Source organism: Orycteropus afer, unplaced genomic scaffold (genome assembly GCF_000298275.1).
Source record: "Orycteropus afer afer isolate SDZICR_OR568_19922 unplaced genomic scaffold, OryAfe1.0 scaffold00107, whole genome shotgun sequence".
In the NCBI taxonomy this organism is placed as follows: domain Eukaryota; kingdom Metazoa; phylum Chordata; class Mammalia; order Tubulidentata; family Orycteropodidae; genus Orycteropus; species Orycteropus afer.
Window position 1 is genome coordinate 1282300 of NW_006921694.1, and position 13966 is coordinate 1296265.

The 13966-nt window shown below is 38.6% G+C and overlaps 1 protein-coding gene across 1 annotated transcript in view; it reads left to right on the plus strand.

Annotated features, from left to right (window-relative positions):
- PDE8B (phosphodiesterase 8B) overlaps positions 1–9095 on the plus strand; it is a 464520-nt gene extending 455425 nt beyond the window's left edge. The window contains exons 21-22 of the mRNA XM_042781328.1: positions 7687–7816; positions 8986–9095. Coding sequence (XP_042637262.1) covers positions 7687–7816; positions 8986–9095 — 240 coding nt within the window. The remainder of the gene's footprint in view (positions 1–7686; positions 7817–8985) is intronic.
- The last annotated feature ends 4871 nt before the right edge of the window (positions 9096–13966 follow it).

Genomic DNA, 13966 nt, shown 5'->3' on the forward strand with positions numbered 1-13966 from the left:
TGACCTGTTCAATTTCTTCTTTTGTGATGGGCCTGTTCAACTTTTCCACATCAGTCTGTGTTAGTTTAGGTAAGTGTCTTTTATATTTTTAACACTTGTTGGAGATCCTCAAAGTTTTTGTTTATGTGGGTTTTATCTACCAATATTTACTGTATTCAAAATTAAAATTGATATTTTAAATCATTGATAATATACTTTATAATAATCTCTAACATTAGCATTAAAAATGTGAAGAAAAATAACTATATATTTAAAAAAAGAGAATGGCCTTGGTTTACATTTTGTAAATCTATTTAATGTCTGCCAAACCCAACCCACTGCCATAGAGTCGAATCTGACTGATAGTGACCCTAGGTTAATGCAGGTCTGCCCATAAGGTTTCCAAGACTGTAAATCCTATGGAAACAGGCTGCCTCATCTTTCTCCCACAGGTGAGTTCAAAGCACCAACCTTTCAGTTAGCAGTTGAATCCTTAATCATTGTGCTACCAGAGCTCCTTTTTATTTAATATAATTTTATATTTTATACTTAATGTCCAGCTTAGTACAAAACATCTGAATTGTCTTATGTGCTTCTTCATTCAATCTATTGTGACATACTATTTTGGTTGAAATGTATGGAGAAAATCCAGCTTCATGTAGATATGTAACTAGAAAAGGAAGTAGTATTTTAATAGCCTTTTTGTGTTACAGATAATTGTGCATGTTCTTCCTTGATACTATACCAAAACTTGTTAAGTGGTAATTTCTTAAAAATAAGCTGCAAATTGTGGAATGTAAAAATCATACCAAAAAAGATAACCAAACTCACTGCCATCGAGTTGATTCTAACTCATAGCGACTCCTCCTTGGGTTTCCAAGGCAGTATCACTATGGAAGTAGATTGCCCAACCTTCCTTCTGAGGAGTGGCTGATGGGTTTGAACTGTCAGCCTTCTGGTTAGCAGTCAAATGCCTTAGGCATTACACTACCAGAGCGCTTATGTTGTTGTTGTTACGTGCCATCAAGTCAGACCCAACTCATAACGACCCCTTCTTGGGTTTCCGAGACAGTATCACTACAGAAGTAGATTGCCCAACCTTTCTTCCGAGGAGTGGCTGGTGGGTTTGAACTGCCAGCCTTCTGGTTAGCAGTTAAGTGCCTTAGCCACTATGCTACAGAGCGCTTATAGCAATGAACTTTTCCCATTCTGAAACATTCAAATCCACTGATAAGTCTTGCATTTCACTCATGCATTTTGTGAAGTCAGGCATGGTCTTTTGGAAAATATTCATTCATTAACATGTGCAGATGATGCAAATGTTGACATATTTCATTATAACCCCACTGCCATCAAGTCAATTATGACTCATAGTGATCCCCATTGAGTTGCCAAGGCTATAAATCTTAATGGAAGTAGACTGCCTCAACTTCCTCCCACAGAGTAGCTGGTGGGTTTGAACCTTTGACTTTCTGGTTAGCAGCCAACTATCTTACTGACTATAGTATCAGAGTTCCTTATATTTCATTATACAAAATTTAAAAATCACAATCTTTTAGTATCACTACAGCTGTCATCAGAAAAACCTTCAAGTGAGAAGCTGTCAAGCTCATAGTGGCCCACATGTTTTTCAAAGTCCTAATTTTCATTTGAATATTTTATCATCGTTGGCAAAACACTTCAGTGTTTTCCTTGAAATGACAAGCTCACTTCATTCATTTTTAAGAAACTATATGAACAAAATCTGAACAATCAGAGTTTGACTCTGTCAGTCATTCTTTCAAGTAAAAGTGGTGTTCCATGGAGCAGGAGGGGGGGAGGAGAGTGGCTACATCAGCTCACAACTCAATCACATAAATGCTTTTTCTTTGACACAACCATCAAGCTCAGGTATGCAGCAGAAATTCTTTGTGTATACTTCCATTTCATCACCCAGAGTGGGAAAAAGACACGTACTCAAAGTCAAGAACTAACAAAATTAGTAATTCTTACTGCTTCAGGACATTTTTAAGTGAAATTATTTAGTTTTCTGTGAGCATGTGGCAGTGAGTAATACAATGAATACTGAATACTGGTAGTTTCATTGTATTAAGTATCTAAATAAAGCATCAGCAATTTTACCTACCATTACTTCTGCATCCTCAGTGTAAATGTCAATGTAGTAATGGTAATAAAAAAAGCAAATAGTGGCTTAATATTATTCTGAAAATAGTTTTGATCTTGTAGCGCCTCTGAAAGGTTCTCAGGAACCCCAGGTATGAAGACTAGACTGTGAGAACTACTGTGTTAGGGTATAAAACATTATCATTTTGAGATATAAAAAAAGTCTGATCTAAATCACAACTTTTCTTCTCACATCCAATTCAGAGGTTCTCCCCTTCCCTACACTACAAGCCTGATGCAGGCTCAGAAATGTGCAGTGAGGAAGAGAGGCAAAGTCAGCTTGCTCTTATTCACTTAAGCTGCTGCCTCTGGCTCCACCTGGGTTGCCCCCAGAGGAGGAATGAGAAGAAAAGGACTAGGTTTTTCTTCACTGGTGTGATTTTAATGTAGAGTTGGTAAAGAGATTCAGATTCTGGTGCTTTTTCTTATGGAGTGTGTTTGTGGCTCTTTAGAGACCTCCCCTCCAGCTGGAGACCTGACACTTCACTGTTCCCTGATGTGTATTGTATCCTTTCCAGGTGACTTCTTTGTTGTCAGCTGCCATCAAGTGGATTCCAAGTCATGGAAACCCCATGTGCTACAGAGTAGAACTGCCCCATAGGCTTTTCTTGGCTGCACTCTTTATGGAAGCAGGCTTTTCTCCCATGGTACAGCTAGGTGGGTTTGAACTACCAACCTTTAGGTTAGCAGTCAAGTGTGAACCATTTGTGCCATTTAGAGACCAAGGTGACCTTTTATAACTCCTGTAAGTTTCTTTAGTATGTTCTAGCAACTGTTTTACAAACTCAAATCCTCAATTGCATTCATAGGCTAAGAGATGAGTGATGGATCAAATGCCATAGATCCAGTTTCCTTATTTCTTATCTAATATATTCAGATGATCTACCACCATTCTATAGAATTTGGATGAGCTTGTTCTCAATTTTCATACCTCACTGAAAATTGAGTCTAAGGAAAAAAAAATCACACATAATGATTTATACATGTATACACACATACATACATTTATATATACATGCTTATATATTTATGTACCCTTTGCCTTCCAAAATAACAAGTTAATATTATTGATAACACTAGAGTTTGGTGTGGTATAACACCTGTTCTGTGTCACCTTCAGACATCTGGAGACAGTCGGGGATGAATCCAATTTATCAAACATCACTTTTTAATTTTTTTTAACTTTAGCATTAAAGTACAGGCATCTGACTTGCAGCAATGTGTTTCTGAAATGTAAGAACTAGATTTTTAAAAAAATTTTCTCATCAATTTTAGTTTTTAAAATACAATTTCATCCAATGGTTCCTCTAATTTATAAATTAGCACTAGATCCAACCCTATTTTTGAAAGGAACTTTTAGAAAATGCTTTTAAATCACTGAGTACTGATTTATGAACTTGGTTTTCCAAACAGTACTGGAATTTCTTACTGTAGAAACATGTGTAAAAAGATGGTAGGGTTTGCATGAGGAGTCAGCCAGGAGGCAAAGGAGCCCCGGTTCACAATGAGAACCAGAGAGCTGCTGGCTCTAGGGTTCGCACAAAGATACACGTGACCCACTGTCTTTCTTGGACTACATGCTTCTGAGGTTTTTATTAAAATGCAGATTATTGTGCCTCACACCAGAGCTGCTAAAGAAGCATTCCTGCGGGCACGTCCTGGAGCTACTTATATACAATAATACCAGTTATCAGAGTCAGTTGTGACTCATGGAGACTTCGTGTGTCTGCTTTCAATGGCTGATTTTTCTGAAGTAGATCTGAAGTCCTTATAGATGAATTCAAACCTCCAGCATTACACTCAGTAGCCAAGCATGTTAATCATTTGTACTACCCAGGAATTCCATGCACTATGCTGTATTATAGGAGCTCTGGTGGCATCATGCCTAAGGCACTTGACTCCTAACCAGAAGGCTAGCGGTTCAAACCCACCATCCTTGGAAGGAAGGTTGGGCAATCTACTCTGTAGTGATACCACCTTGGAAATCCAAGGAGGGGTCACTATGAGTCAGGTCTGACTCGACAGCACATAACAACATGCTGTATTATAGTAAAACAGAGCTATAATTATAGGCACAAGGTAGCCATAGAAGGATTGGAAGATATAAAAAGAGCTTTGTTCTTTCCATTGAAACTTTTAAGCAGGAGACTAACATGGACACTCCTGTGCTTTAGATAACTTAATCTGACAGCCCCATAAGGAATGCATTGGAAGGGAAGAGATTAGAGATTAAAGATTTACAAGAATGTGTGGAATAATAAAGCCTGGACTAAAGTAAAGGCCTTTATTTGTAAAGGCAGTGGGAAAAGGGCAGATTCTGGAAATTAGAGTATAAAACAGGTCTTGATGAAGGAGATATTAGAGTCAAGGATGATTCCCAATTGTTGGTTTCCCAAAATCCAAACCAAACCCACTGCCATCGAGTCAATTCTGACTCATAGTGACCCCCATTGGGTTTCCAAGACAATAATCAATCTTTACAGAAGTAGACTGCACCTTCCTTCTGAGGAGTGGCTGGCAGGTTTGAACCACCAACTTTCTGGTTAGCAGTCAAATGCCTTAGGCACTTGTGCCACCAGAGCTCCTTAATTGCTGGCTTACTTAAATTGCAATGTCAATGACACATTCATGTAGAGATGCTCTTATAGGCACTGTGCCAGAACTGGATCTGGAAAGAAACGTGTTTCAGATAGAGTGATAGGACTTACCTTTTTTTTTTTTTAGTATAAATATGGGAGTAAAAGTGATGATCCATGGAAAAAAACAGAAGACAGTTATAAGAGATTTAAAAGCCAAATGCTGGGGAACTGCAGCATATTTAGAATATGGAAAAAGGAGATTAGAATAATGTGCTGAATGGAAGTCAAGAAACAGAGTTTCAAAAAAGGGAAGGGAGTATAAATAATCTCATGCTGCAAGTTGGAGTAATATGATGAAAAATAAACAATGATCATTGGATTTGGAAATTGGAAGATTATATATAAATTTAGTGGAAGTTCCATTAGGAATAATACAGGATCATCCATCATACAGCAATGGATGAAGGGAAAATGGGATGGAGAAAGGCAAAGCAGATAGAGCCTATTTTCAAAGTGTTAGTGAAAGGAAGAGAAGGTGACAGCTAGAGAGGGTCAAGATTGTTTCTCTCACCTCCTTTCTCTTTCATTTTTTCTCATGATAAGAGATAAAGAGTTGGTTTATAGGTCGAGGGGATGGAGGGGCTGACAAGTGAAAACAGTAACACTGGAGTTAAAGCTTAGAGACAACAGGAAGAATGAGGAGCAGGTGAAAAGACTGGTCTTGAACAAGAGGCAAACTCACTGAAGTTTAACAAGAAGTTAAAGGAATTCACACTTGTTGGGCCCCAATTTTATCTGAAAGAATCAAGAATCTCTACTGAGAGTAAGTGGAGTAGGGATGAATCAGAGGCTGGAGAGTAGAGGTGTAAAGTTTGGAGGGACTGAGAATAAGGAGGTAACAAAAGGCAGTGTAATGATTGAAAAGTAGTGCTGAGCCCAGTGGAAACTAGAAAATGATTATTAGTGGAACCAGTTTACATGGTACATGGTTTCCTCCAGAAGCTCTCAGCTTCCTGGGTCACTGTCCACTCTGAATAGAGAAAGTGTACATGCACTTGGAGGTTTAAGAATGTCTCAAGGGAAGCAAAAGAGTTGAGGGTTCTGGCCAGATAGTAAGGCTTATGAATTTAAGAAAGAGCTAGGAGAGGACTGATAAAGTAGAAGAAAATGAAGGTCTCTAGGGACTGAAAAGGGGCCCTGTTGATGCAGTTGGTTAAGTGCTTGGCTGCTAAGTGAAAGGTTAGCAGTTTGAACCCACTTGGTACTCTGCAGGAGAAAGAAGTGATAGTCTGTGTCTGTAAAGATTTCAGCGTTGGAAACGCTATGGAGCGGTTCTACTCTGTCCTATAGGGTTGCTATGAGTTGGAATTGGCTCAGCGGCAATGGTTTTTTTTTTTTTTTTGGTTTAAAGACTGAAATGATCAGTGAGGACAGAGAACAAATATAATACAAATATAAGCAAGGTAGGAGCTCTGGTAGCGTAGTGCCTAAGGCATTTGACTGCTAACCAGAAGGCTGGTGGTTCATACCCACCAGTCACTCCTCAGAAGGAAGGTTGGGCAATCTACTTCTGTAGTGATACTGCCTCGGAAACGCAAGGAGGGGTCGCTATGAGTCGGGGCCGACTCGACGGCATATAACAACAACATAAGCAAGGTGGAAAAACAGGACAGTCTGTTCAAGAGTCCAGGACACTGGAATCTGTGCTTTTAGATGTGGAATAATAATAATTGACTAGGCCCCAAAGTGTGGCCATGGGAGTGGGCTGTTGAAGTGTAATGGTCATTGGAAAGGAGCTACTTAAAGTTCTGTATAGTGCCAGTCCTTATTAGTGTGAAGGTGGAAATGGGAGTTAGATATTAACTGTATGTTGATGGATCTATGCTAAGAGGAGTAGAAGTGGTACAGATAGCATAAATTAGTAAAAGATGGTTACCAACTGCACATCTTGATGATAGAACAAGAGAAATGAACATATACTACAAGATGGATTCGAATTAAACAGAATTCCCTGAAAATTTTACTTAACATTAGATTTAGGGAGGTAGGCCATATTCTTCTCTGAACAGAAAATCACTTAATTCTTTTCTGAGCACAACTAAAGACATACTTCTTGCTCCAATGTAACCTAAATTCTAGTGGGGAAAAACAAACTAATGATATGATATGGAAGCAGGACTACAAATGATTCTTTGAATATGCCTCCCCCTCAGTTTATCTAGAAACTTGTTAGATTTCTCCCATTAAAGGAAAGGAACCAACACTATAAAATGGGCACATGGCTTTTCTCACCTTCTCTTTTCACCAAGCTAAGTGTCTAGTCTATTCCACCTCTCCTCCTTCACTTATCATTGATTCCTTAACCTGCTATAATCTGGTTTTTGCCCAGAGTAAATGCTTAGTCTATTGCTTACATGAGTGTAAACACTGCTAAAACAGTCTATGAGACCCCAGTGAGGCCTCTCTCTGGCTGGTCCCCACTTCCACCCTCCTGAGTTACCAAATGAGAATGAGCTGAGATCACAGCTTCATGGGGGCTGTAAAGTAGTCTATGTTGCTGTTTATTGTTAAGTGCTGTCGAATCATATCTGACACATAGCGATCCCTCCTTGGGTTTCTGAGGCATATCGCTACAGAAGTAGATTGCTCAACTTTCCTTCTGAGGAGTGGGTGGTGGGTTTGAACTCCAGCCTTCTGGTTAGCAGTCAAATGCCTTAGGCACTACTCTACCAGAGCTCCCAAAGTAGCCTACAAAGAGACTTAAAAAGTCAGAAGACCTGAATTTAGTCACTCTGAAGCTCAGCAGGTGCTGATTTACTTAAAGTCTCAGAACCTTTCTCAGCCCATTTCTTCATATATAAAGTTGGATAATGACCCACCATCCCAGGATTGTTCTAAGGAACAAGATGTTAATGTGAAAGCATCTCAAATGCCCTAGAGCCTTATGTGATGTTATTTCTTACAGACGGATGAAGAGAAGAGACAGGGGCTACCTGTGGTGATGCCAGTGTTTGACCGGAACACCTGTAGCATCCCCAAGTCCCAGATTTCTTTCATTGATTACTTCATAACAGACATGTTTGATGCTTGGGACGGTAAGATAGTTCATGTTTTGTTACCCACAAAGAATATTTTATTATACTTTGTTATGGTAACTTTTAATGACATAAGATGGACCTATAGATAAATGTTATAAAAATAAGTTAAATCAACTGTTTGTAGCCAGGGCAGGGTTCGTGCGCATTATTTTGCATACCCTAGCACAGTGCTTTGTGAATGAAAGACTCATTCGATGTTTGCTAACTGGTTAAACAAGCCTTGTTGTTGTTGTTATGTGCTGTCAAGTCGGACTTGACTCACAGCGACCCCTCCTTGGGCTTCTGAGGTGGTATCACTATGGAAGTGGATTGCCCAACCGTCCTTCTGAGGAGTGGCTGGTGGGTTTGAACCACCAGCCTTCTGGTTAGCAGTCAAATGCCTTAGGCACTATGCTACCAGAGCTCCTAAATAAGCCTTGGTCTCTTCAAAGTATATAACTCCAAAGCTTACAGCAGTTTTATTCTGTCATTAGAGGGGGAACCTCTAGAAAGACAGCTGAATGTATTGAGTCTACTCAAGTCACAGGTTCTTGTGATAATGTCACTAATAAACTTGATTTTTCAAGTTTTAATTGAAAAGATCTGTTTGCATTTCAGAAACTAGAGGCAGTCCCTGGATAATAAATATCTGGCTTACATACAACCTGTAGTTAGGAACTAACCCCTGTAAAGCCTATTATATAAAATGTTCAGGGTACAAACAATGGTTCATAATAAGAAACGGAGGCTATTTTGCAACACATATCAAAACATTATTATTGCTGTATTATGATGTTAAAGATATTTTAGTGTATCTATAAGTGTTTCTTTAATGTTTTTCATTTTTATAAAGGTAGTGCCTTTATACATATATAATTATTACATACTATGGCAAACATTTGACTAACTGATGTTAGATAAGAATTGTACCTAAGTATTCCAATTTATGTATAAATGCAACTTGATGACAGACTTACTAACTCCTTCATAATCTGGGGACTGCCTGTGGTATTTAATGACATCTTTTTCATACTGATGGGTTCACCTGCAGCTTTAGGTTTAACCCAGAAGACCTCTCCTTTAATGCTGATCCCAAACTTGTCCCTGAGAGCCCCAGCCTTATTGATGAATGCTCCTATGGTCTAATAACTTAATAGGCTTCTTTTGATTCTTTTACATCCCTGCAGCTTTTGCACATCTGCCAGCCCTGATGCAACATTTGGCCAATAACTACAAACACTGGAAGACACTGGATGACCTAAAGTGCAAAAGTCTAAGGCTTCCATCTGATAACTAAGCCAAACCAGAGAACAAGACCTCTTGATCTACAAAAGGCACTGTGAATCACAGTAGTGAAAGCAAGAGGCTTTATAATGAAAAATGACAGACATAGGTTAAGGAGCTAACACTTAATATTTGATCTTGAATCATTCAAGTCCCCCAATCTCATTTTTAGAGCGTCATGTTCCATGGAGAAGAATGTTTTTTGAGTCCCCACTTAGCAGAGCCAATATTTGGTACACTCCTTTACTCTGCTGTCATCCTGTGTGCCCTTGTCAAACTCTGAAGCCGATTCGTCATAATTGGTAGGACACAAAAAGAGATTCGATGCATATGAGCCCATCCCCCTGGATGATGACCAAGTAAGATAGCTAGTGTTCAGCTCACTTCTTACCATGAGAGTCACCATTATGTTTAACTTTTTCCTCAAGAGCTTCAGTCTGAAGGATTCATAAGAAGTCCATCTGAACAAATGTATCTTAAGAAAAAAATAACTACACAAAATGAACAAAATAAGGCCAAATTATTAGTAAACTAGTTATCATCATAGCCTCCATGGCTAGATGGTTCTCTGGTCACTGGGGTGACATTCAAGTCAGAACACAGCCTCGGCCAGGTGAGTGCTCTCTAGACTGGCATCAGTAGCCAGTGCAGCTCTCTTTTCTTGTAAAACCAATTCATCTGAGCAGAAGCCAGCCATGATGGGGGATGGAATGACATTTTGTTTTGGAGGGAATCCATGAGCTTCCCTTATTTCTGGCTTAGAGGTACACACAAGGCACTGTAGTAAGTATTATATAAAAGCCATTATTCCGAATGCCCTTGGACAAGCTTTTTTAAAAAAAGAAAAAATTTATATACATTTGCTGTTTAAAATTTTTATTAAAACAATCTAAATTTTCTGGGTTAAGTCCATGGAGTATGTTGTGCCATGTACCATCTATACGTATATATTTGGGGAGGGGAGAGGGGAAGTTTCATGGTTCAGATGTTTTTAACCTATCTATATTTGAGATGATGCTGTTTTGCTTAAATGATGTAAAAAAAAATTGCAAGATATGTAAATATATCAGAAAACAGGCATATAGGGAGGCAGTAAATACTATTTTAAGCTATTGTATGCTAAAAGCTTTGAAAGCACAAGTGCTTATTTTTATACAGCTTTTTTCACAACTTTCTGTGAGCAACATGAAGTTAGCCTTGAGATTTTCCTTTCTTTTACCAGTCAGCCCCTCTCTGTGTATTATACATTCTAGAAATTCAGTGAACAAAATATCTTAGTTTGTTTCAAATTCAAGTACTCCATGCTGCATTTTTCAGAGGTATAAAAAGGCAGTAAAGTAATTGAGTCAAAAGTTGTTTTTTTTTTTTCTTTTTCAAATGAAAATTGGAATGCAGAACACTTGGAACTGGTACCTGGGAAGAAAAAAAAAATGATTTGTCACCACATAATGTGCCAATGTTTTTTTCTATGTATGTTTTGTACCAAAAATGGAAACATATGACAATTCCATGCAAAGAAATGTATCTTAAATTATTTTTGTTAGATAAGAAAACTTGCTTGGTCACTACAGCTGCCAGCTTTGTATTGTAATGCTGCATTATGTAAATGTGATGAAGATGTTTTTGTGAAGTACTTGTAACTAAATTCCTACAGCCATTTTTCATTCCCAACAGCTGTTTTTATTTTATCTCTTTGGCCTAAATTTTTCATAATTTCAAAATTTTGGTTTAGTGTCTTTTATTTCATGAGTTATATACTTTGTTTTCAGAACACATTAAAATCAGGTTCCCATTTTAAGAAGCTAAATAATGCCTAAAAGCAAAAAAAAAAAAACAAACCCACTGCCCTTGAGTTGATTCTGACACACAGCAACCCTATGGAATTTCTCAAGCTTTAAATCTTTTTGGAAGCTGACTGACACAGCTTTCTCCCACGGAACAACTGGTGGGTTCCAGCCACCAATCTTTTGGTTAGCAGTAAGTGCTTTAACCACAGTGCCACCAGGCCTCGTAATGCCTAGGCTTCAAAAACTTGCTTGAGGCAAGGATAATCTTCTTCTGACCATTTTGCTCTCAGTTCCTTTGGTAAGTAACATTTATCTGGTGACTGACATTTTCTTTATGAAACATTACAGCTTACTCAGTGTTGTGTCAAATTGATTTCACATTAACTTCAAACTTTTATATTAACATGTGGAAGTTAAATGCTTTCAGACAGCCAGGTAATACAGCTTCAGCACAGCTCTGCTCTTCATGTAATCTACAAAATTCTGAGTTGCTAACTAAACAGTGCATTCCTCCATATAGCCAATTTATTAGAAATAGTCTTTCAGAGGAGTATAATTATTATAATTCCCTCATATGGAATTGTTTACTAAAACACCATGTGTTGAGAAGAGCCAATAATTTTGGAAAATGCAACACTCATTCAGACAGAAACCATATTATTTCTGCTGCTTAACAAGAAAAAGGTAGTTAGTTATAAAATACTACTTGGGCCAGATGACCCTATAATTTATTCTTTACTTTTAAGATTTTGAAATTCACTTGCTCTCAGGGTCTGGACCGTTTAGCCTCTGGGTACAGAACAAATAACACCAGTTCAATCAGAACCTACTCAGCTTGAGAGACAGTAAATGGAAAGGATGTCCCAATGCTTCTGAAGTTTTCATTGTGTTTGGTGAAAACAGAGACTGACGTAGTGAGTATTTTTAAATAAAAATGACAAGGCACACTACAGAATATTAATTCTGGTGTTGTAAATAATATCATAGCAGTGTTGAGAGTAAAGCTTGCTGTTGTTGTTAGGTGCCACCAACTTGGCTCCAATGGTGACTCTATGTACAATGGAACAAAACACTGCCCAGTCCCGTGCCAGCCTCACAATCCTTGCTATACCTGAATCCATTGGTGCAGCCACTGTGTCAGCCCATCTCATTGAGGGCCTTCCCCTTTTTCTCTGACCCTTCACTTTACCAAGCATGATATCCTTCTCCAGGGAATGAGTCCTTCTGACAAAATGACCAAAGTAGGTGAGAGGAAGCCTGGCCATTCTCACTTCCAAGGAGAGGTATTAATTCTCCTGGCAGTCTGTGGTATTTTCAGTATTCTTTGCCAACACCATTTCGCATAAGCATCGGCTCTTCTTCAGTCTTCCTTATTCATTGTCCAGCTTTCACACACATACGAGGTGAGTGAAAATACCATGGCTTGGGTTAGGTGTACCTTAGTCTTCAAAGAGACATCTTTGCTCTTCAGCACTTGAAAGAGGTCTTTTAGCAGCAGGTTTCCCAGTGTAATACGTTATCTGATTTCTTGGCTGTACCTTCCACTGGTCTTGAATGGAGAATCAAGTAACATGAAATCTTTTGACAAGTTCAATTTTTTCTCAATTTATCGTGATGCTGATTATTGGTCCAGTTGTGAGGATTTTTGTTTTATGCTGAGGCGTAATCCATACTGCAGACTGCAGTTTTTAATCTTCCATCAGTGCGTGTTTCAAATCATCTTCATTTTCAGCAAGCATAGTTGTGTCATCTCTTAATGAGTCTTCCTCCAGTACTGATGCCACACTCTTCTTCATATAATCTGGCTTCTCAGATTATTTGCTCAGCATACAGATTAAGTAAGTATGATGATACCACCCTGACACAATCCCTTCGTGATTTTAAACTATGCAGTATCCCCTTGTTCTGTTCTAACGACAGCCTCCTGGTCTATGTACAGGTTCCTCATGAGTGTAATTAAGTGTTCTGGGATTCCCATTCTTCTCAATGTTATCCATAATTTGTTGCGATCCACACAATCGAATGCTTTTGCATAGTCAATAAAACACAAGTAAACATCTTTCTGGTATTCTTTGCTTTCAGCCAAGACCCATCTGACATCAGCTATGATATCCCTAGTTCCATGTCCTCTTCTGAATCCAACTTACATTTCTGGAAGTTCTCTGTCAATATACTGCTGCAACCATTATACTGCTACAACTGGTTTTTAACTACCTTCAGCAGAATTTTACTTGCATGTGATATTAATACCAAATCAAAAACCAAACTTACTGCCATCAGGTCAGATCCAACTCATAGCGACCCTTCCTTGGGTTTCCAAGGTCACTTTGGAAGGAGATTATCAGTCCAATCTTTCTTCCAAGGAGTAGCTGGTGGGTTTGAACTGCAAGCCTTTAGGTTAACAGTCAATTGCCTTAGGCACTATTTCCACATTCTGTGGGATCACCTTTCTTTGGAATGGGTACAAATATGGATCTTTTCCAGTCAGGTGGCCAGGTAGCTGTCTTCCAAATTTCTTGGCATAGATGCGTGAGTGCCACCAGCCTGGCATCCATTTGTTGAAATATCTCAATGGGTATTCCATCAATTCCTGGAGGCTTGTTTTTCACCAATTCTATCAGTGCAGCTTTGACTTCTTCCTTCAGTACCATTGGTTCTTGATCATATGCCACCTCCTGAAATGGATAAACATTGACCAATTCTTTTTGATACACTGACTCTGTGTATTCCTTCCATCTTCTTTTGATATTTCCTGCATCATTCAGTATTTTGCCCATACAATCTCTCAGTATTGCTTGAATTTTTTTTCTTCACTTCTTTCAGCTTGAGGAATGCCAAGTGTGGTCTTCCCTTTTGGTTTTTTAACCCAGGTCTTTGCACATTTAATTATAGTAACTGACTTTGTGTCCTCAAGCGGCTCTTTGAAACCTGTTCAGCTCTTTTATCTTGTCATTTCTTCCATTTGCTTTAGCTAGTCTCTGTTCAGGGGCAAGTTTCAGGGACTCTTCTGACATCCATTTTGGTCTTTTCTTACTTTCCTGTCTTTTTAATGACCTTTTGCTTTCTTCATGGATGATGTTCTTGATGTCATCCCACA